This window comes from Hemiscyllium ocellatum, chromosome 50, assembly GCF_020745735.1.
Source record: "Hemiscyllium ocellatum isolate sHemOce1 chromosome 50, sHemOce1.pat.X.cur, whole genome shotgun sequence".
NCBI classification, from domain to species: domain Eukaryota; kingdom Metazoa; phylum Chordata; class Chondrichthyes; order Orectolobiformes; family Hemiscylliidae; genus Hemiscyllium; species Hemiscyllium ocellatum.
Genome location: NC_083450.1, coordinates 8,775,659 through 8,800,188, shown reverse-complemented (window position 1 = coordinate 8,800,188; position 24,530 = coordinate 8,775,659). Strand labels below are relative to the sequence as shown.

The following is a 24,530-nucleotide window of genomic DNA, read 5'->3' as shown; positions in this document are numbered from 1 at the left end:
TCACACTGACTTGGAAATATATCATCATTCCTTCAGTGTCACCGGATCAAGGTGCTGGAATTGTCTCCCTAATGGCACTGCAGGTGTCCCAATACCACACAGGCAACAACAAGGGCAATAAATATATGCCCAACAAACAATATTCACATCCATAAATGAACAAAAAGAAATGAAAAAAATAGATGGGATCTTTATAAGAATCTTTTAGGATGAGAAGAGAGAAAAAAAAGGCGTAACTAAAGTAATTTCTTGAAGATAACTGGTTTCACCATTGCAGAATCCAAAAGCCGATGAAGTGGTATTTGACATGTGCTCACTGCTCTTTACTGCAGGAAGCACAGCAGCTGATTTGGGCAGAACAAGATTTCACAAACAACATGATCACTCTCTTGCTCAATGTTTTAACAGTAGAGATAGAGATAAATTACTGGACCAGGACAGAGAGCCTGCATGAAGAGTATTGATAAATTACAATGTGCTCCAAAGTTACGATGAGTCAGCTATTGAAGGAGTAAGAGAAAGAGTTGGTCGGGAAAATATCACTGCAATCCATTGGGGTGGGGGGGGGGTGATATCCAAGTTAGGGCAACCTGTGTGCAGTGGTCACTCTTTGATTTCTGCTCCATTTGAAGTCCATCTCCCCTCAGGAGCCAAGATTCTATTCCCTCATCTGCCAAAATCCTTGGTCATTTTCTCAGTCAGCTACCTATCTCAAATCAGAAAGCAAGACAGGCATCCTGCCTAATCTCACGGGATTCAGCGTGAGGAGTTGGGTTAAAACCAATCCCCATTACTCCCCAAAGCCAGCTGCTTTTCTAAGATGCAGCAGGCTTGACCCTCACGTCAGGTCACCAAGAGAACACGCCTTTTAATACACCATCCTTACCGTTGACTTTATTAACATTGCCTTGAATCTCAGCTTGTGTGAGGAGTTCCTCATACACATCCTTGCCCTCGGAGGGCTCTGGTTTGTACTGCAGAATAAACAAACAGCAACGTGACCTCAGGCAAATACCAATTTCAGATCGACACAGCAGCACAAGCTGAATCGAATGCATAAGTGCACACTAAATTTAAACATAGCTCAGATAACTTGTGAAGGTGTATGTGTACTATATCTTTAAGAGAGGAAGCTGGCAAGGACCTAGAGAGGTATAGAGTGTGTTGAACAATTTTAAAATGTAACATTTGGGTACGAAACAAATAGCTGGAGCTGCGTTGCCACAGTACACAACAAATTTGAATTTGGCCAATCAATTTACATTATGCCCCAAGATACCAAAATCCATTCTAATTTGAATTTTAATGTTTTGATGACCATCAAACCATGAGACAGTCCGATGTTTTGGGGTATATAAATTCGGGTATTTTGAACAGTTAGCCAGAGCAGCAAAGAGCACCGATGAAATATGGCCTGCAGAGCCTCTCTCTGAAAGATACCTTTTCATATAAAAGTTGTGAAGCAGAAGTCCAAAGAAAAGACCCAGGATAGTACAGACAAAGATACCAAGGGAACAGCAACGATGGCTGATTTTAAAATTTGAACTTTTTTTGTTAACCTTAATCAGGGGTTTTTAAATCTGATCAGTATATTGCAGTAAAGAAGGAAGTAGATAAATTGATCAGACAAAGGATTACAATGTAGATAGTTGCTGTTCAATGTTCTTGTGTTTCTTGGGGTTAAAGAATAAATTGTTAATTTTTTTCTTTTAAATAGTGGGAATTTGGTAGCTCTTTGTCATTCATACTTTAACAGATTACGAGGCGAGGTGAGCTTTTCTGTGGGTCTGGTTTAAATTAGCAGAAGGGTTTACCCTGTGTCATAACATAACAAAAGAGGATGAAAGTAAACAGAGAGAAAGGATGAATGAATAATCATAATTTGTCTAATTACCTGTAATCAGTTTTGGATATTTTCTAATCAACCTGTTTAAAGATGTTATGTTACACTCTTAAACACACTGAACAATTAATTTTGAAATCTTTACACAAATTGACAATGCAGTGGAGTTAAATGTATCTGATTTTAGTGAGGCCTGATGTGATGTCCCTACCTCTAAGCCAGAGGCCTTAGTCAAGTTCCACCTACTCCAGAGGTATGCAGTGAAATCTCTGAACAGATTGATGAGAAAATATCTCGGAGACTTGATTGGGAGGAGAAACTCTAGCTTAAAGTTACTCCATTTTTTAGAAAGGTAAAGTCACCATAATACTGCTAGACCATGGGGCTGTTCTCATGTTAGAAAGAGATGACCACTTGTGGGTTAACCCAAGGGTTACCGCTCTTCAGGCGAGGGGAGAGGTTGAGAAAGGGAGTCTTTCATGGTAACCTTCGCCAGTGCAGGAATTGAACCCACGCTGTTGGCATTACTCTGCTGTCCAACAAACTGAGCTAACAGACCACACAAGATGAGAGGGGAGAGATACAAAAGGATCCAGAAGAGCAATTGTTTCCACTCAGAGGGCGGTGAGTGTGCCTGGAATGAGCTGCCAGAGGGAGTGGTGGAGAAACTTAAACATTGGAACAGTTACGTGGATGGGATAGGTATTGGGGGGATATGGACCATATGTAGTCAAATGGGACTTGTTTAATTGTGAAAACTGGGCAGCATGGACAGGTTAGGCCCAAAGGCTTGTTTTTCATGCTGTAAGCCTCTATGACCTCACATGAGATCACCAACGTCGGCCTGAACCAGCCGAGATGATCAGCACCTCTGACAGTGCAGCGTTCCTGCGACAGTTTTGTTACTGGACGAGTCTCCAGACAACATTTGAAGGACCTGGGTTCGAATCCACCCATTACAGTTGCTGGGATCCAGACTCAATAAAAACATGGCCTCAGGAGTCAAATGAAACCACTGTCGACTGTCTGGTTTACCAATGTCCTTTAGGTGAAGGAAATCTGCTGTCCCTGCCAGGTCGGGCCTGTGTGACTCCAGACCCATAGCAAAGCAGGTGACTCTTAACTGCCCTCTGAGCAATGCTAGCCTAGCCAGGGATACCCATCTCCCAGGAATTTAAACAAACCAGCGTTGTGAACCAAAATGGTGTGTATAAGCAGAGGTAGCAGGTGCAGTCTACGGATCCTGTGCCATGATTTGAGCACAGCTTTACTTTACTGAACTATACTGATTCAGTGTTGGGAATATTCTGCACAGTAGTAGTGCAATAAGAGCACACACCAGTCAGGGAGGGAGGACTCGAGGACCAAGCTGACTCAGATTTTACCATTTTACAGGGTCGCCTACTTCAAGGAAGGACATTATTAAGCTGGAGATATTTCAGAAGATATTTAGCAGGATGCTGCCGGGCATGGAAGGTTTGAGTTATAAAGAAAGGCTGGATAGGCTGGGATTCTTTTCACTGGAGTGGAAGAGGTTGAGAGTCGAAAAGTGTTGTAGCTGGAGAACTATAGCCGGTCAGGCAGCACCTGAGAAGTAGAAGAATAGACATTTCAACAATGAGCTCTTCATCAGCAAAGTGCTTAAGAGGTTCAGAAGTAACATTTTAGACCTTCATAAAATCGTGAGGGGTGCAGATATGAATAGATGAATGGTGGGTGTCTTTTCCCGAGGGTGGGGGATTTCAAGACCAGGGGCAAATTAAGGTGAGAGGAGAGATTTTTAAAAAAAATATGATGAAGAATTTTTTTCTTTTACACAGAGGGTGGTCCATGTGTGGAATGAACTTCCAGAGGAGATGGTGGATATGGACACAGTTAAAAACATTTTAAACATATTTGAATAAGTATATGACTGGGAAAATTTGGAAGGATATGGGCCAGGAGCTAGCAGGCGGGACTAGGTTAGTTTGGGATTATGTTCTGCATAGACTGGTTAAACCAAAGAGACTGCTTCCATGCTGTACACTTAACCACGCGACAGCAAGTTATGGTGTGGGGATGCTGGGTGTTGGACTGAGGTGGGCAAAGTCAAGAGTCATACGACACGAGGTTATAGTCCAACAGATTTATTTTTTAAAAATCAAAAGCATTTGGAGCACTGCTCCTTCATCACATGAGGAGGATTTTAATTGACAAAGAAGCTTGTGACGTCAAACAAATCTGTTTGACTATAACCTGGTGTCAAAAAGCAAGTTACTCATCTACACTTAGTGCCAGGGGAAAGTGTGGAGGTTGAGACTGAAACAATTTGCAGAGGAACAGGCTGCCCACTCTCTCCTGCAATCAGGTCACAACAACAGCACGAGGTCAGGTGAGGTGAGGGTGGTGGGGTGGTGTGGGGTCACCTGGCTTCCCTCTCCACTGGACGTGGAGGTCCAAAACACCGCAAGACGAAACAAAAAGAGAAACATCTAGCAAAGAGGACAGCTCACCACATCCACACGGTTCCTGGCATTAGCAGCCTTCTCACTCTTGGCTTGGTGCAGCATTTCCTGGTAAACCAGGGCAAGGCCATCGACAAGGTTCACGAGCATGGCATTCGGATTGTGGAGTGCCAGCAAGGTCTGTGCCACAACCCCTCGGTCAATGGCATCATTAATGGCGATCACCGCAGCGTGTACTGAGAGTGAAGACGAGAGAGAGAGAGAGAGAGAGAGAGAGAGAGAGAGAGAGAGAGAGAGAGAGAGAGAGAAAGAGAGAGAGAGAGAGAGAGAGAACTCAAGTTAAACCAACAGGACAAGCAAACTGCTTGGATCAGTTCACTGAAACACTAGAGACTGGGCTCACCACTTTTCCCTCCAACCCAGAGACCAGACTGGCACATGCAGCATGATACTGACCCATAAAGTCCGGAGAGCTTGGCGTTAATGTGGCTCTTCCCAGGGCTGTGTCCAGTTCGATGTACTTAATGTTGCAGAGTAAATGTCTCATACTAAGTGCAGGCTAATTGTCTCAGCAATGAGGAGGAATGGCTTCAAAGTTTGGCATTTGCTTAATAAAAAAAGATGTACACTAAGTGCACCTTCCAAATCTGGAATTCCTGCCTCCCAGAGGACAAGGGCAGTAGATACACGAGAAGACCAGTGCATGGAAAATCCCCTCTGAGCCACACACCATCCTGACTTGGAAATCTATTAGCTGTCCCTTCAGTTTCGCTGGTCAAAGTCCTGGCACTTCCTCCCTAACAGCACCGTGGGTGCTGTTCCTAAACCACATGGGCATGGATGCAAGGGCAATCATGGATGGGCAATAAATACACAGCCAGTTAGGGATGTCCATATCCTGTGAAGGAATAAGAACACCTATGCCTTCCTGAACCAGTTCGCTGACATCCTGAACTGCACTGCTCCCCAGCAGGGACCTACACCTTCAGAAGAGAAAGGGGGAAGATCAACGCCGAGATTTCAACCAAACTCGCTTACAAACTCCCAAGGTGCGTGTAAACAGTGCAACTACCACCATGCTAACTGCAATCAATGAGAACCCATCTATTATGTGCAGGCTTCAGAGAATTAATGACACAAAGTAAGCAAAATCGGTTTCAGTAATTTGCAACAAACCGCTGTATAAAATAAAATGTCAGACTCCAAGATCAATGACTGCCCCCAGGTTACAGACCTGTTACAGACACGTCAGTCATTCTCAGGACTGGATTAATTTTAATTTGTGGGAACAAGTTTGGTCAGTTACAACTTACAGGCTTAGAATGGCCTCTCAAGGCCATACTTCGAGTCCAACGGCAACCCTTGAACATAGTGCCAAATGGGTGCTGGCAACAATACTATTTAATGCTGCTCTTCCACTATAATCCCAGCATACTCTGCAGTGGTTTTGCTTGGGGAGATGTTCCATACGTTGACAGAAAACCAAGAGTCGTGGCAGGACTGGACTCTGAATCAAGAATTCAGTGTTGCCGCAAAGTGGAACCGCTTGCTAGCATGAGAACACTGTGCAAATCCGGTCTCTTAAAACCCACAGAATTGGGAAAGCAAGGCAGTGAGGAGCAAATGAAGGTTGATACTAGATGGTGCCTAACTGTTCTCTACCAGTAGATGACAGTGCTGTGCTTTGCAAAATAACCAACTAGTCATCGAGTCACAGACCCTTCGGTCCAACTCGTCCATGCCGACCAGATATCCTAATCCAATCTAGTCCCATTTACTAAGAGATTTTGCGACAGAAAATTTGCACGGCAAGGGCTAACCATTGTCATATGTAGACATTACATCACAGTAACAGAGCATTTGATCTAGGTATTCTATGTTGGTAACTCCACTGTACACACAAATGATAACCAAAGTAGAAAGCAATAATTTGTGCAACCCACAAGATGCACACAACCAAGGCTCCTTTGACAGCACCTTCCAAGCTGGCAATCTCTTACCCCTAGAAGGGCAAGGCAGCAGACACACCATGTTCCCATCTGAGTCCCAAAAGCTATCCCAAATTGGAAATACATCGTCCATTCCTTCACTGTCTCTGGAATTTCCTCCTTAAAGACAGACCTCAGCAGTTGAAGGGGATGGCTTAGCATTACCTTCTTGAGGGGGTATGAGGGATTTGCCAGTGATGACCACAAATGGTCCCCGCAAATCAGTCCAATAATCAAACCTTACCTGCTGCTTCATCAACTGAGAGCTGATTGGCCAGGATGCCTCCAATCTTACTAAACGCAGGCATTTGGATCCCATATTTCTCCAGCTCTGTTTTCATGTTATTGATCTCTTCCTCTGTAAGAGAAGACATGATCGGAACTCAGCAAACCAATCCCAATTTCAATGCAGTTCCAACGGCACTCGAGAAGTTTGACACAAGTGCTCCCTCTAACTTTCTTACCAGCCACGTGGGTACAAGGCCTTCATGCGACTGAAGTTTCCAGAATCCTGGAATGCCATCCCTAACCTCCCTCTGCAACTGTACCTACACCACACGGATTATAGTGGTTCAGGAAAGCAGCAATTAGTAAGGGGCATTCCATGCTGGCCTGACCCATATTCTGATAATAAATTTTGAAAAGAAAAACAACTTCATGGGATTTCAGTAAGACATTCGACAAGTTTCCACATGGTGGACTGGTTAGCAAGGTTAGATCACATGGGATCCAAGTAGAACTAGCCACTTGGATACAAAATTGGCTTGAGACAGAGAGCGAAGAGTTGTATTTCAGACTAGAGGCCTGTGACCAGTGGTGTGTCGCAACGATTGGTGCCGGGTCCACTGCTTTTTATCATTTATATAAATGATTTGGATGTGAATATAAGAGGCACGGTTAATACGTTTGCAGATGACACCAAAATTGGTGGTGTAGTGGACAGTGACAATGGGCCAATGAGCCGAGGAGTGGCAGATGGGCTTTAATTTAGATAAATGAGAGGTATTGCATTTTGGTAAAGCAAATCAGGGCAGGACTTGTATAGTTAATGATAGGGACCTGGGGAACAGCTAAACAAAGAGACCCTGGGTGGTACAGTTACAACATTTAAAAGAAATCCAGATGGGTACATGAATAAGTAGTGTTAAGAGGGACATGGACCAAATGCTGGCCAATGGGACTAAATTAATTTAGGATAACTAGTCTCTAGTCAGCATGGATGAGTTGGATTGAAGGGTCTGTTCCCAAGGTGTATAACTACAGAGAAACCTCGATTATCTGGATTTGATTATCCAGCAAAATCGCAAGGTCCCCAGTGATCGGCTAAGCTATGTTATCTGGAATTCGATTAACCAAACGAAATACTGCCCACCCATGTCCTTCGGATAATTGAGGTTCCTCTGTATGAGTACTTCAGTGCCTGGGCTGGGGAGTAGGATAGAAATGAGCCAACATTCCTGGTGTTCACTATCCACAATCCCCTGCGACATGTCCCTTCCTTTCTCTTCCACTCAGATTAGTTACCCTGCCCCCACACACTGCCTGAACCATTGGGACAAGATGCCCAGAGAACAAATACCAAATCCCATAACCTGGACTCAGGTGAAATACGGAACAAATATGCACTGAAATAACACCTTTCCTGACTCCAAGACAGGCCAAGATGCTTCATGGCCAATGAAGTACTTTCAAAACAAAAACGGTAATAGCTGCCACGTGGTGGCCAACGTGAGTATTGCAAGCTCCCACAAACTTCTACAAGACAGACATCTGCGCTGTGGTCCATTAGGGTGACAAGTTGGTCAGAAGTAAAACTAAATGCCATTCCACTTCCAACAGCCTACTAGACACCAGAGGATGAAACACCCTGCTTCAGACGGGTAAATATCAGACGTCAGAGGTCCCCTAACCCCAAATGTAAACCCCATCTTACCTGTAAAATTCACCTTGCCATACAGGTCCTGTATCTGTGGAGCTAGGTCCAGTTTGAACAAGTACAGGCTGTAAAAGGAAAAGCGAGTAAGGAAAATTCAAATTCTTACAATCTGTGAAGCAAATGGGTTTGTACCCGTTGCGTGACAAGGCACAAGGGGTCGAGCTGGGCAGTGCTCTTTGGGTCTTTGGCAGAGGAAGGAAATCAGATAAGAGTTATTCACTTTTAATCAAAAGAGTTTTTGAATCAAGCTCCGGACAATCTAATGCTCTGGTTATTCAAGAACAACTTTCAGATTTTAAAGAGGCATGGGACAGCTAAGCAGAACACGTTGATCTCAACAAGTTACATGGAAAGAGAGAGAGACACACACACAGACACAGAGGTGAGGACGATAGCAAGGGCATTCCTATAACCAAAACATGGCCAGATGCAGCATATGCAACACTACAGGGTGCTCACTAGCATGAAATGAAAGGGAGGATCGTACCTGAAAGCATGAACACAATAAACAACACGGGGAATGTTCTTCTTGTCATAGATATCTGTGGTTTCTGGGTAAAATATCTGCAAAAGAAATGAGACAGTTAAAGATGACTTTCTCACGAGGTGTCATGGACAAAGAAACTCTTGCAAATACATTTGCCTTTCACAAGCTCAGAAGATCCCCATTGCGCTTCACAGCCATAGAGTGAGTTTACAATTTGGTCGCTACAGTAGTTGGGTAGTATTTCACTTTGTATTTTAATGGGAGCTGAAACTTGAAGGCACACAATTTCAACCAGGTGTTATGAAATAATACAGAGCAGACCAGGCCCTTTGGCCTATCAGGTCTATACAAAGATAAACTTCTCTAAAATCTACAATAATCCCACTTTCCATTACTTGGATCATAGACTTGAATGTTATGACATTTCAAGTACTCTTCCTTTTAAAGGTTGCGAGGTTTCCCACCTCTACTACCTTATGAAGTGCATTCCAGATTCCCACCAAACATTTTCCCACAAATCCCCTCCAAACCTACTGCCTTTCACCTTAAAATTATGCCCTCCTGTTATCAACCCTTCAATTAAGCTGCGTCCTCACTCTTTGTGCTGCCTCTGGGTGGAAGCCAGGGAGTCTTCCAATCAGTGCAAGAGAAGGACAGCAGAAAGTAGACACTGTCACTGGACTACAATTCTGCCTAGCAGCACTGTGAGGGAGAACTTTCCCGACCATACCCCACAGCTCATTAATTTTATTTTAAAATAAAGGTCAGCAGCATCAGGAAGGAGAAAAGGCTTTGTGAAGTGAATTTTCTGTCAGAACAAAAAGGGGGAAACATTGCCCCTTGGCTTGCTTGTAGCCACAGTTTGAGTTTTATTTCAGATATTATAAGGGGGCACAGTGGCTCACTGTTTAGCACCGCTGACTCACAGAGTCAATGACCCAGGTTCAATTCCAGCCTCAGGCAACTGTCAGTGCAAACTCCACACAATCTCTGGATGCTCTGACTTCCTCAGACAGTGCAAAGATGTACAGGTTAGGTGGATTGGCCATGCTAAATTGTCCCATAGCATTCAGGGATGTGTAGGTTAGGTGGGTTAGCAATGAGAAATGCAGGATTACAGGGATAGGGTTGAGAGGTGGGACTCTCTTCAGAGGGGCAGTGTGGATTCAATGGGCTGAGCAGCCTGCTTACACAGTACAGGGATTCGATGTTCTCTTCCTTTACAAGAGCTGCACAGCAATTACATCTTTGAGTGGCCAAGATCAACAACAAGGATTCCTGTCTGCCCACAGTCTATTTTCATTGATCTCCCAGTATCTGACTAAATGGTTGCCTGCACAATGAAAACTTTGCCTTCTTATCTTCTGAGTACTGTAAAAGTACTTTTCTCCTTAGATTTGTAAAGAAATCATTTAGATTTAATTCTTAATACTTACAGATACACAGTCTGCCACACTGATGCAGATGTCAACTTGCTTAAGGCTGCTCAAGCAAATGTTCATAGTCTCTTGTGGCGTAGTGGTAATGCCTTGGTAATGGCCCAAGTTCAAGTCCTACATGCTCCAGAGCTCTCTCATAACATCCCTGAACACGTTGATTAAAAATATCTATGACGCTTATTATCATCTCCCTTAGAAACAAAGTATTTTACAAACAACAAACCACTTTAATGACGATTATAAGCAAACACAACAGTCTTGATGCTCACATCAAGGTCTCGTTAATGGTAAGGGGGTGGATGGCCAGTTAAGGTTTGGGCACATGTATCCAACACCTGGAAATGAGCATGCTCTAATTATGATAAACACTCAAAAGATACAGACAGAAATAGAGGAAATGTCCTGTACTCTACCGATGGGAGTGCAATTTTGGTCAGTGCATTCAGCCAATAGTTGATATTGTCTGTGTGCCGGAAATTCAGCCCCGTTGCCTGCAAGAAGACACAAGTTGAGAAAACACTAATATTGTTTGCTGGATAAAGTACAAGCAACACACTTTCTAGTTAGAAGTGAAAATTTTCAACCAATCACACACCATAATATTCAACCACCTCATGGCAGACTCTCCATTTGTACATTTGAATACAAAAGCTACCAATTCACAATGCCCATTTGTCTTGATTTAGCTTATTATAGGGGGCATAACTCAGTGGTACAGCATTTGACTGAAGTCCTCTGTTCAAATCTGGGGGCACCTTTTGTACAGGCACCTTGACTAAACATGAGCTGCTTTTCAACGTGCTTAAATCAGATTTGGGGTTCACAGCAGTTAGGGAATGTTGGGGCATTTTCGCTTGTAGTCAATGGCTTTAACAACTTTTGGAGCAGCACAGTGGCTCAGTGGTTAGCACAGCTGCCTCACAACACCAGGGACCCAAGTTCAATTCCCAACTCAGGCGAACGTGTGTGGAATTTGCACGTCCTCCCCATCTCTGCATGTATTTCCACTGTGTGCTCCAATTTCCTCCCGCAGTCCAAAGATGTGCAGGTTAGGTGGATTAGCCATGCTAAATTGCCCTGAGGATGTGCAGGCTAGGTGGGTTAGCCATGGGAAATGCAGGGCTACAGGGATAGGGTAGAGGGTGGGTCTGGATGGGATGCTCTGAAGATCGATGTGAACTCGAGCTGAATGATGTTTCCATACTATAAAGGTGCTATTATTCTATTTTTACATTTAACTCCCAGTTATTTGACATCTTATTAACAGAATTAGATACTAACAGTGGATCTCAATGTCAAGGTAATGAATGTCAGCCTTACATCAATATCCCAGATAATTAACTTTTAACGGTTCTATTTCGATCATCTTTTGAGGAAGAGAGTTACAAACTTCCTCCACCCTCAGACATGAAAACAAAACTCATTTCAAATCGTCTTAAATAAGGAGGTCCTTCATTTTTAAATATGGGATGTGGAGTGGAGGTTACAACAAGATTACCCACGATCTCATTAAATGGAGCTAGCTCAAGGTGTCAGTGGCCTACTCTTGCTCCCAACTCACGTTCATTTGTACATAAATTGGGCCTGTGTTGAAGGGCTTGCACCAGGGTGGGGATGGTGGAGAGGACAGAGAAAGAGAAACATAGCAAAGACCCTTGTTCTTTAAGAGCTTATAAACATATGTGTATCTACAGGCCTCTTGAGATTCATAAGAGTGCAGGAGATGGCAAAGGAGGAGCCAAAGTGGCTTTGTTGATTTAAGCACAAACCTACAGATTTCTGCCAGGAGGAACTGAAACACTGTCATTCTGGAAGTCAGCGAGGTAATTACAAAACAAATAAGTGGGATTACTTTATAAAGCACAGGACCCACAGAGGTACTGAAGAGTGATCTAATTAAGCACTCGGGTGTCAGGTAAATCAGCCACCCACAGGGTCACTGTGACATCAGGGATCACTAAGAAAATGGTATTGTAGACATGCATTAGCTTGTTGTTTAGTTGGGCAATAAAATATACCGTACACAATAAAAACAATATCCAAGTTGCTGAGTGCCATTGGTACTCAGAGTAGAGTTCATTGGAGAGTATTACAATATTCACCAAACCTTGTACTTCAGCTGCTCTGGGTCGTAGATTTTTCTCTTTGGGACAATCTCTGGTGCAAAGCGATGGCCAAGTTTAGCCAAAATCACTCCATTCCTCAGACTTTCCTCTAGTTCGGTAGTTGGTGGGAGTTCCTCATTTAGGCAGGCCTCCATCCATCTAAAAGCATACCAGCAGAGTACACAGACACAGGGTTAGCAGATAGGAGACAAGTCTACTATTGACTATTCCACAGCAAATTGAGGGGTAGGGGAGTGACGTAAGGGTATGTGATCTAACAGATCCGTGAATTGCCCAGCCTTTTCCTCAAGGGTTGTGCTGAAAATGGTTCAATTTTAGAAAGCTTTCTATGGCAGTGCTTCTCAGAGCTTCCCCACAGATCATGTGCATTTGGGGTGCTCACATCACAAACAAAGCAGGAGCAAGGAACTGGGAATAGGATTTGTTCTCGCCAATGGCCCCTAATCCTGAAAGCAGACACTGGTCGAGCCTCAGTTCCAATGCATGCCCATCCTCCATTCCAGAGGCCAATCTACAAAGTCGGATAAAAGAAAAAGGGTTAGGGGCCAATCACAATTAAGTCAGATTCTCGTCATTTAGCCCCATGAGGCCACACAAGCTGTACAATTAGATCACAGCTCACTACCCAGCTGCCCTTACTTCAACAACTATTGATTCCAGGTAATCGATTCTGCTTTTGCTGGTGGGCGGGGGGAAAAATCGTCAAGTTGAAGGGGGAACCTGGTATTTTGTGCATAAATACTGGACCCAACAGAGGCTGCAGGCAGACAGATTGGCATCTAACACACAATTACTTTTTTTTAAAACATTAAAATACCTTCATTTTTAAAGTTCCTTTCAATACCAGAAAATCCCAAAAGGTGCATTAGAACCAATGGAGGACTGTTCAAATGTCACCACTGTTGTAACATAGGAAACAGTACAGCCAATTTGCAAACATTAAATTTCTACATAAAGAAATGAGTGTTTCCAGTGTTGCCCTGGAACACTCTTTAATAATACTGTGCGACATTTTTCATCCACCTATTGGAGTAGATAGGATCTCAGTTTCACATCACATCCAAAAGATAGCACCTCCAACAGTAAGAATGGAAAACACAATTAGTGATAGGCAGGTAGGGGGCTAGAAGAACACAGCAAGCTAGGCAGCATCAGGAGGAGCAGTCAACGTTTCTGGTGTAACCCTTCTTTCACAGGCTGTCAGTGTGGATTATTTGCTAAAGCCCTTAGGTGGGATCTAAATCCACAATCTTCTAACACGGAGACAGGAGTATTTTTCCCTGAGGCTAGAGCGACACTGTGGATGTTCTTTAATTAACCTTCTCTGGCATGTAATGAAACACCTTTGGAGCAGACAAGAACTGAAACTTCTGACCCAGAGGTGGGGACACTATTACTCTGTCACAAGACCCTTTTCACAGCATTATGGTTGGGCTCTTGATTACTAGCTCTGGGTCATTATCACCTTCCCAAAGTGGACCCTGTATACTGGGAGTGAAAATTTTCCAGCAGGGTGCAGGCTTGTATCATCACAACATCCTGAGAAAGAAGTGTACGTTGCAGAAATAGGCAAAATGGGACATAGAGTCATAGACATTCACCAAGGATCCTTAGACAACACCTGCCAAACCCACAACCACTTCCATCTAGAGGAACAAGGGCAGCAGGTACTTGGGAAAACTACCTGCAAGACCCCCTCCAAGCCACTCATCACCCTGACTTGGAAATACACCACCGTTTCTTCACAGTCATTGGGTCAAAACCTTGAAATTTCCTCCCTGCCAGCATTGTGGGTCACCCCACAACAAATGGACAGCAGCAATTCAAGAAGGCAGCTCACCATCACCTTCTCAAGGCAAATAGGCATAGGCTATCAATGTTGGTCAGCCACTGACACCCAAGTCCCACAAATGATTTTTAACATTTTGTTTAAAAAGTCATATTTATCTGCTTATGACCTACTTATTTATTTCTTTAGCATGCTTTGTTCTAACATATGGCCTACAACTCAGATTGACAAGGATTGAACTGCAGCAGGAAGACACTTTACCGTTTCGCTTCCTCCAAGTGACAGAGGTACTCGTAGGCAATGTGCTGCCGTCTACACTCATCCATCTCCTCTGCGGTGAGGCGTCCAGTCTCCACAGCATCTATTAAAAGGCAGAGATCCAAAAATTCTCACTCTCTGACAGAAACGCACCAACAACAACCCAAGTACAGGACATTGGTTAGGCCACTGTTGGAATATTGCGTGCAATTCTGGTCTCCTTCCTATTGGAAAGATGTTGTGAAACTTGAAAGGGTTCAGAAAAGATTTACAAGGATGTTGCCAGGGTTGGAGGGTTTGAGCTATAGGGAGAGGCTGTACAGGCTGGGGCTGTTTTCCCTGGAACGTCGGAGGCTAAGGGGTCACCTTATAGAGGTTTATAAAATCATGAGGGGCATGGATAGGATAAATAGACAATGTCTTTTCCCTGGGGTGAGGGAGACCAGAACTAGATGGCATTGGTTTAGGGTGAGAGGGAAAAGATATAAAAGAGACCCAAGGAGCAACTTTTCCACACAGTGGGTGGTACGTGTATGGAATGAGCTGCCAGAGGATGTGGTGGAGGCTGGTACAATTGCAACATTTAAGAGGCATTTGGATAGTTATATGAATAGGAAGGGTTTGGACGGATATGGGCTAGGTGCTGGCAGGTGAGACTAGATTGGGTTGGGATATCTGGTCGGCATGGACAGGTTGGACCGAAGGGTCTGTTCCCATGCTGTACATCTCTATGACTAAGTGATTAAAAACTCAAATCTCAGGACCGCACGCAAAGAAAACAGAATAAAAAATTGCATTTATATTGCACATTCCATGAACACATTCCATTATTATTACTTTTTGGAAGCATGGCTGTTGTAGTAATATGGGAGCCAACCTGCATACAGAAGATTCCCATAGACAACAATGTGACAATAACCCAGATTATCTGTTTGAATGCTGAACTGGGCATGACCATTGGCCCAAGACACTGGATATGATTCATCCTTTTTCCCTACCCAAACGCACCATGGGACTTCTTTTTGACACTCAACTGAGACAGCAAAAGGCCGCAGTTTAAGGGCTCGTCTGATAAAGGTAACACCTCTGACAGCACAGGGGTTCCCCCAGTGCCAATCAACCAATCGTACTGCATTCCTTCAGTACTGTCCCTCCAAAAGTACGGCCCTCCTCCAGGGCCAATGCGGAGGCCAGCACTGATTCCCTCTATAGTGAGCCTGTGAATCCAGCCCTTCCTCAATACTGACCAGCGCCACCACCACCATCCCCCCACCCCCTTTGCACTTTGCTACACTTGAATATGGATTAGATGGAACAGAGAAAGTGAGAAAATAACTGATTTTTAAAATCAGATGTTTAGATACCTAAAGTGAACTGCTGAAATTATTTAGGCAGCCCACTCAAAGGCAGATAAGGTTAAAGATAATCCAAAAAGATTCTACAAGTATATTAAGTGCAAGACAGCAACGAGAGAGAGAGAGAGAGAGAGAGAATGAGAATGACTCCTTAAAGATCAACTAGGTCATCTTTGTGTTGAACCTCAGGTGTAGGGAGAGATGTTAAATTAATATTTCACATCAGTTTTCACTGGGGAGAAAGAAATGGAGGTAAGAGAAATCAGAAATAAATATTGGTGTTTTGAAAACAGCTCATATTACAGAAGAGGAAGTGCTGGAGATGTCAGAAAATATAAAAGTTGATAAATCTCCAGGACCTGATCAAGTCTATTCAGCAAGCTGTGGGAAGTTAAAGAGCAAATTGTGGGATCCTAGCAGAAATATTTGTATCACCTATAAACATGGGTGAAGTACCGGAGGACTGGAGTGTGGCTAATGCTATAACATTGTTTAAGAAAGGCTGCAAGGAGAAACTTGACTGAGTTTTTTTTCATTAAGTAACTAAAAAGATTGATGATTTGGAGGTGCCGGTGTTGGACTGGGGTGTAAAAAGTTAAAAAAAAAAATCACACAACACCCGGTTATAGTCTAACAGGTTTATTTGGAAGCACTAGCTTTCGGAGCACAGCTCCTTCATCAGGTGGTTATGGAGTACAAGATTGTACAACACAGAATTTATAGTAAAGGTTTACAGGGTGATGAAGCTGAAATGATACATTGAAAAAGACCTGGATTGTTTGTTAAGTCTCTCATCTTTTAGAATTACATTGGTTTCAGTTCTTTCATATGCAAATCCCAGAACTTTTTTTTAAAAAAAAGTCATGTTCTCAAGTGAACTTTAATAATAGGTGCCATGTCAGCTCAGATAATGCACTGAAGGTGTGAGGTTAAAGTCTGTCTGTCTGTGCCCAAAGTTTAGACTGATTCTATTTAAAAGAAAGGATTTACAGACGCTTGCATCGATTCATGAAGTTTTGGAGAAAAGTAAAATGTAATTCTGCAAGTACAAATTCACCCACAAACTTGTGTGCATTGTGCGCATGTGGGTGTGTGTGTGTGTGGGGCTAGGAGTGTCTGTGAGAGTGTAAAGGGGTACAAGTCTGTGCATGCACATGTCTGTGTGCACATGTGTGGTGCAATGGGGTCACCCGTCTTGGTTGAGGCCATCCCCATGGATACTGTACTTGGCCATCAGTCTCTGCTTGGTCACTTTACATTGTTGCCTGTCCCGAAGACAACCTTGGAGAATGGTCACCCGAAGGTCTGAGGCCAAATGTCCCAGACCGCTGAAGTGTTCCCCAACAGGGAGGGAACACCTCTGGCTGGTGATTGTTGTGCAGTGTCCATTCATCCGTTTCAGTGGCCTCTGCTCGGTATCACCAATGTACCATGCCTCAAGGCATCCTTGCCTGCAACGTATGAGATAGACAACAATGGCCAAGTCGCACAAGTACCTGCTATGTACATAGTGGGTAGTGTCCCCACATGTAATGGTTGTATCTGTGTCAACGCTGACACGTCTTGCAGCATCTGCTGTGACAGAGTTGTATGGAGTTGTCCTGAAGGCCAGGCAGTTTGCTGCAAACAATGATCTGTTTCAGGTTTGATGGTTGTTTAAAAGTGATAAGTGGAGGCGTAGGGAAGGTCTTGGTAAGGTGCTCATCCTCATTGATAAGGTGTTGCAGGCTGCGAAGGACATGACGTCATTTTTCAGCTCCTGGGAAGTACTGGACAACAAAGGGTACCCTGTCAGTTGCAGCTCATGTCTGTCTCCTGAGGAAGTCATAGCCCATCGGAACTGGCGATCGATGAGTTGAGCATCATACCCTGTTTTTATGAGGACTGCCTTAAATTCTTCCAAGCGCCCGTCACATTCCTCCTCATCTGAACAGATTCTGTGTATGCTAGGGTTGTCCATAGGAGATGGCTGTTTAATGTGTTTCGGGTGGAAGCTAGAGAAGTGTAGCATCATGAGGTTATCCATTTACTTGGATTTTAGTAAAGGATTTGACAATGTTCTGCATGGTAGACTAATTAGTAAAGTTAGGTCATTTGGGATTCAGGGAGAGATTGCCAATTGAATACAAAATTGGCTTTACAGTAGGAGACAGAGGGTGATGGTTGAGGGTTTTTTTTGCAGATGGGAGGCCTGTGATCAGTGATATTACACAGGGATCAGTGCTGGGTCCCCTTTAGTTTTTCATTTACATAAATGATTTGGATGAGAATAAAGGAGGTATGGTAAGTAAATTTGCAGATGACACCAAACTAGTTAAACTGACAAACAGACCTGGATCAATTAGGTCAATGAGCTGGAGGAGCGGCAGATGGAGCTTAATTTGGATAAATGCAAGGTATTGCATTTTGTTAATATAACCAAGAACAGGACTTATACAATTAATGTTCGAACCCTAGGTAGTATTGTGGAACAGAGACCTAGGGGTTCAGGTACATGATTCTTTGAAATTTGTGTCACAGGTAGATAGTGTGGTTAAGAAGGTATTTAGCCCACTTGCCTTCAGTGCTCAGACCTTTGAGTATAGAAGTTGGGATGCCATGATGAGGTTGTACAAGACGCTGGTGAAGCCTGTTCTGGAGTACGTTGTACAGTTCTGGTCGCCCTGTTATAGGAAGGATATTACAAAAATGGAGACGGGAGAGGGTTCAGAAAAGATTTACCAGGATGTTGCCAGGACTGGAGGGTTTGAGAGTCAAAAATAGACAGGAAAGGTTGGGACTTTTCTCACTGGAGTGTAGGAGGTTGAGGTGTGCCCTTTCTTGAGGTTTATAAAATCATGAGGGATAGAAACAAGCTGAATAGCAGGTGTCTTTTCCCTAGGGTGGGGGATTTCAAAACAAGGGGGTATATTTTTTAAGAATAAAGATTTAAAAAGGACATGGGGGCAACTTTTTTTTCCTATACAGAGTGGTTCGTGTGTGGAATAAACTGCCAGAGATAGTGGTGGATGTAGGTACAGTTACAACATTCAAAAGACATTCAGACAAGGCCATAAATTGGAAAGGTTTGGGGGCGTGGGGGGTGGAATGTGAGCTAAGTACAGGCAGGTAGAACTAATTTTGTTTGTGAACCAGTTGGACTGAAGGATCTGTTTCCATGCTCCATGACACTATTTGCTTTGACAGCTTCCTGTGGGAGAAAATTCCACATTCTCTCCACACTCTGGGTTTCTCCTGAATCCCCAATGGATTTATTCGCAACTGTCTCATGTAAAAGGTCTCAAGCTTTTATCATTCTCACAGACGGTAACAGGATTTCTAACCTCTAAATCATCACTTTTTTGAGATGCTACACAAGTCACAATTGAGGTGCAAATTAGCTCCGTTGGAGAAGTGAGGTTAGAAACTCAACATAAAGGAGAGAGAAGGTTTATTCTCTGTTCAGACACACTGCACGAAGACTATGCATATAAATGTCATTTGACAAAGATCACCAATTAGCAAGAAAAATTAGCTATTTCAAGGAATCACTCTTTGCCCAGAAGTGCACAATGAAACTGCCTGTTTGAGGTATTACCAAAAATAGCAGCAGGGAATTGAATTCCACCGAGTTTAACTGAAAGCAGAATCTGAATCCTTAAAATAATCAAATATAAAGCATTTGCCAAAAGTCAATATTGACACACTGGGAGGAGTGCAGGGCTGCTAATTAAACACTGGAAAAGTTTATGAAAAAAAGACTATAGATGTTGCAATGCTTAAATCTTTTTTTTAAATGAAATATAGAAATATCACCTTTGTAGGACGTAGATGCAAAAAAGTCAATAAATGTATTTTGATTGTTTAATATAAAATTATAACAAGTTCAACAGATTTGAAAGGACACACAATTAGATTTTATTTACAGTCTCTGTCAGTGATTTCAATCCATAACTTAAAAAATATATCTGAGCTCACATCACTGGAGAGGGTACAGAGAAAACGTATCAGGTTGTTGCCCAGTCTGGAGTGATTCAACTATAAAGGGAAACTAAAAAGCTGGAGTTGTGCTTCTGAGAACAGAGAAGGATGTGTATGGGAGACCTGATTGAAGTGTAGGGGGACATGTTCATATGTCACATCTTTCAAATTACACTTCTGTACAGGATCACATTCATAAGTACAAGCATCCTGAATTCAGATCTTTGTAAATCAGGGTCCCCGTGTACAAAGTTATGAGGGATACAGATAGGGTAGGTAGAATCATTTGCTGAAAATGTGTTGCTAGTTAAAGCACAGCAGGTCAGGCAGCATCCAAGGAATAGGAAATTCGATGTTTTGGACCAGAGCCCTTCATCAGAATCATTTCCCCACTCTATGACTCTAGGTAAGTACTTGAAAAAGGAAGGATATGAACCAGGTGCAGGCAGCTAGGACTAGTTCAATTTGGGATTATGGTCAGCATGGAGTGGTTGGATCAAAAAGTCTGTTTCCATGACTAACTCTTCATGACACTATGCACTTAGAAGGGAGAACAATAACTGTGCATAGGTTTAAGGAGAGAGGCAGGAGGGGAACTGAGGGAATAATTTTTCACCCCCCCACCCCCTCAAGAATGTGATGGCATCAGCAAATCACCATCTGAAAGTGTGCAAGAGGCAGTAACCATCACAACACATAAGTAGCATCTTCGTGATCAAATAAAATGCCACAGTCTGCAAGGCTACGGGTCAAATGCTGGAAAATGTGATCAGATGGGTGATCGACAGGAAGGGTCACAATGGGCTGAAGGTTCTCTTTCCATGCTGTAAAACTCTGCGAACTTGCCCATTTTTAAACAGGGGATAATGTTACTCCTTCCACAAAGCGCAGAGCATCTCTTAGAAGTGGCTTCACAGAGTGGCACCATCACCTCAGTTTGACATTCCATTTGAAAGATGGCAACTCCAACTGTGCGGCTCTCCACAGCACTGCACGAGGAGAGTTGGACTGGATTTTGTTCTCAAGTCCCTACAGGAGGGCCCAGGCGAGGGGGGAGTGATTAAAGCTCTTCCTCTGTTCAGCCTTCAACAGCAAACCTCAGCCCAAATACACAAGTGAGCAGTGGAGAACGTGCAGCCATTCAACCCATCTTGAGAACCTAGTCAAAAGGATGGCAGAAACGGGTTCGGCAAAGAAGGGAAAGGTGTAAACAAGGAGAAACCCGAAGGACCACAGGGCTTTTGGGGGGAGTAGGGGGAAAAGAGAAGAGTCAGGCAAACTGGGGGTGGTGGGCTCCATCCAAGAGATAGCATGGATGCGACAGTCCGAATGGCTTCCTCAACAAAATCAACCTTGCCTCAGCTCCAAAATTGGAGTTTCATACCACACTATGGCAAAACACAAAGCAAAAGAAAAAAATAATTAACTTGCAGCTCGGGGAAGGAAAGGAAAACAAAACTGGAGTCACCAACTTTTACGTTTTATCAAGCGCCTTCCTGGAGAAGTGGCAAGACATAAAGAGATGTCTTTAGTCCTGACAAAACAGAAATAACAATTTCTGGCTTTTGAATGTTTATAATTATTTTTGGAGATTGAATTATGGGCAGTTGGGGACAGAGTTAGCACAAATTCTTTGCAGAATGAAGCCACTGCCTGGTCACAGCAAACCACATTATTATTATTTTACACAGACTTTTTTTTGCAGTGTTCTACAAGAAATGTGCACCTTTAATACATTGTCTGAGCTGAGATGTCACTCTTCTTTGTAAAATAAAAGCCTGAGGTTATCTCAAGAATGTGACTTAAAATTTCTGGGATTTACATACGAAACCTCCAGCCCATTCTAAATGATGAAAGACTTAACAGCAACCCAGGTTTATTCAATATATCATCTTAATTGCATGACACTGTGATATTTTTGCTACAAATTCTGTGTCTTATGATCCTGCCCCACCAGCTACCTGATGAAGGTGCAGCTAGTGCACCAGCTGAAAGCTAGTGCTTCCAAATAAACTTGTTGGACTATAACCTGGTGTTGGGTGATTTTTTAACTTTGTCCAACCCTGGACCCTCCACATCAGAACAAATATTGCAGAGGTTAAAGAGACATTCGTATTTTTCACACTTACATCCACCCTGGCGCTTTCCGCCCGAATCCACTTCGCTCCCCATCGCCCTCCTAGCAATTTCGCTCAATTGCTTTCCGTTTTCCGCCTCACGAAACTCTATTTTATATTTTCCTCCAGGAGCCAACCGCCGCCGACGACGACTCTCGCTTCCGAAAATCCCGCCAGAATTCCAACGGCCATCGGCAGGGCAAGCCAGGCGGCGCGGGGCCCGCCGGGAGTTGTAGTCCCCTGATTTTTTTTTCCCTCCTCCTCCAGAAGGGGAAGCGAGTGGGACAGCGGGACTACAGTTCCCAAAGGGCGCTGCGCACTGGCCGGCGTTACCTGCCTGTCAGGGGCGCGGGACGTCTCGCCAGGTGGGCGGGTTCTCCGGTTGCCATGACGACGGGGAACACAAGATCCAGGGACATGTTGGCAACTGGATCCCTTGCAGCCATAGACTGCCAGCTCCTGCAAAAGGGTGGCTTCTCCATGGATTGCCTTCTACCCCAGGAGACGGGGCATTTAAAACAAACTGCAGAATTCTTATCTTGAGGTAAGGCAGGAAGAAGGAATCTTAAATAGTTATTATTTCTTGCTTTTTCCCCTCCTTTTTGTGTTTCATTCACTCTTGGAACATGGGCATTGCTGGTTGGGCGCCCAGCATTTATTGTGCCTGTCCCTAAATGCCCCCTTGAAAAGATGGTGGTGAGCCACCTTCTTGAACCACTGCAGCCCCTGTTCCCCCTTAGAGGGGGAATTTGACCCGGCGACACTGAAGGAACAATCGATATGTTTCCAAGTCAGGATGCTGTGTGTGGGACTCGGAGGGGAAATTGCAGGGGGTGGCGTTCCCATGCATCTGCTGCCCTTGTCCTTCGAGGTGGAAATGGTCATGGATTGGGAAGCTGCTGTCTGAGAATCTTTGGTGAAGTCCTGCAGTGCAACTTTAGGATAGTACACGCTGCTGCTCCTGAGCATCAGTGATGGAAGGATGTTTGTGGATGTGCCACCAATCAAGCAGGGTCCTGGATGGTGTTGAGCATCTTGAGAATTGTTGGATCTGCCCCCATCCAGGCAAGTGGGGAGTATTTCCTCATTTCCCACAGTGTGGAAACAGGCCCTTCAGCCCATCCAATCCACACCGACCCTCCAGAGAGTAACCCACCCAGACTCATTTCCCTCTAACTAATGCACTTAGCATTATGGAGCAATTTAGCGTGGCCAATTCACCTAACCTGCACATCTTTGGACTCTGGGAGGAAACCGGAGCACCCGGAGGAAACCCACGCAGACACAGGGGGAGAATGTGCAAACTCCACACAGACAGTAGCCCGAGGCTGGAATTGAACCTGGGACCCTGGTGCTGTGAGGTAGCAGTGCTAACCACTGGGCTACCGTGCCGCCCCTGTCATACTCCTGACTTAGAAAACAGAACGGTACAGGCCCTTCAGCCTTCGATGTTTTTATCCTACATTAAGATCAAACTAACCCACATACCCTTTGTTTTACTATCATCCATCAGAGTGTCGCTTAAAAGTCCCTAATGTACCTGACTCTACTACCACTGCTGGCAGTGCATTCCACACACCCACTAATCTCTGTGTAAAGAACCTATCTAACATCTCCCCTAAACCTTCCTCCAATCACCTTAAACTTATGCCCCCTTGTGATAGCCATTTCCATCCTGGAAAAATGTCTCTGGCTATCCACTCTACCTATACCTCTCATCATCATGTACACCTCTACCAAGTCGCCTCTCATATTTCTTCACTCCAATGAGAGAAACCCCAGCTCCCTCAACCTTTCTTCATAAGACATGCCCTCCAGGCCAGGCACCATCCTAGTAAATCTCCTCTGTACCCTCTCTAAAGCTTCCATATGCTTCCTATAATGAGGCAACCAGAACTTCACAAGTGTGGTCTAACCAGGATTCTACGGAGCTGCAGTCGAGAGTGTGTTGCTGGGAAAGCACAGCAGGTCAGCCAGCAACACACTCTCGACTCTGATCTCCAGCATCTGCAGTCTTCACTTTCTACAGAGCTGCAGCATAACCTCGCGGCTCTTAAACTCTATCCCCCTACCTAATGAAAGCCAACACATATTACACCTTCTTAATCCTATCAACTTAGGTGGCAAGATTGAGGGATCTATGGACATGCACCCCAAGATCCCTCTGTTCCTCCACACTATCAAGAATCCTGCCTATAACCCTGTAATCTGCACTGAAGTTCGACCTTCCAGAATGAATCACTTCACACTTTTCCAGGTTGAACTCCATCTGCCATTTCTCAACCCAGCTCTGCATTCTGTTAATGTCCTGTTGCATCCGACAACAGCCCTCCTCACGATTCACAACTCTATCAACCTTTGTGTCATCGGCAAACTTACTAACCCACCCTTCCACTTCCTCATTGATAAAAATCACAAGAAGCAGAGGTCCCAGAACAGATCCCTGTGGAACACCACTGGTCACTAAGCTCCAGGCTGAATACTTTCCATCTACTACTACCCTCTGTCTTTTACGGGACCGCCAATTCTGTATCCAGACAGCCACATTTCCCTGTATCCCATGCTTCCTTACTTTCTGAATGAACCTACCATTGGGAACCTCATCAAACGCCTTGCTAAAATCCATGTACACCACATCCACTGCTCTACCTTCATCAATGTGTTTTGTCACATCCTTAAAGAATTCAATAAGGCTTATGACGCATGACCTGCCCCTCACAAAGCCATCATGACTATCGCTAATCAAGCTATGTTTTTCCAAATAATTATAAATCCTGTCTCTCAGAAT

At 44.0% G+C, this 24,530-nt stretch overlaps 1 protein-coding gene across 1 annotated transcript in view; it reads right to left on the bottom strand.

Annotated features, from left to right (window-relative positions):
• The window catches only part of iqgap3 (IQ motif containing GTPase activating protein 3), a 93,957-nt gene extending 72,062 nt beyond the window's left edge, over positions 1–21,895 (bottom strand). Inside the window, exons 1-9 of the mRNA XM_060820614.1 lie at positions 21,755–21,895; positions 14,314–14,413; positions 12,245–12,401; positions 10,551–10,628; positions 8,699–8,775; positions 8,209–8,276; positions 6,520–6,633; positions 4,336–4,523; positions 887–974 (exon numbers count right to left, since the gene is read on the bottom strand). Of these exons, the coding sequence (XP_060676597.1) occupies positions 887–974; positions 4,336–4,523; positions 6,520–6,633; positions 8,209–8,276; positions 8,699–8,775; positions 10,551–10,628; positions 12,245–12,401; positions 14,314–14,413; positions 21,755–21,797 (913 nt within the window). The 5' untranslated portion in view covers positions 21,798–21,895. The remainder of the gene's footprint in view (positions 1–886; positions 975–4,335; positions 4,524–6,519; positions 6,634–8,208; positions 8,277–8,698; positions 8,776–10,550; positions 10,629–12,244; positions 12,402–14,313; positions 14,414–21,754) is intronic.
• Between the last annotated feature and the right edge of the window lie 2,635 nt (positions 21,896–24,530).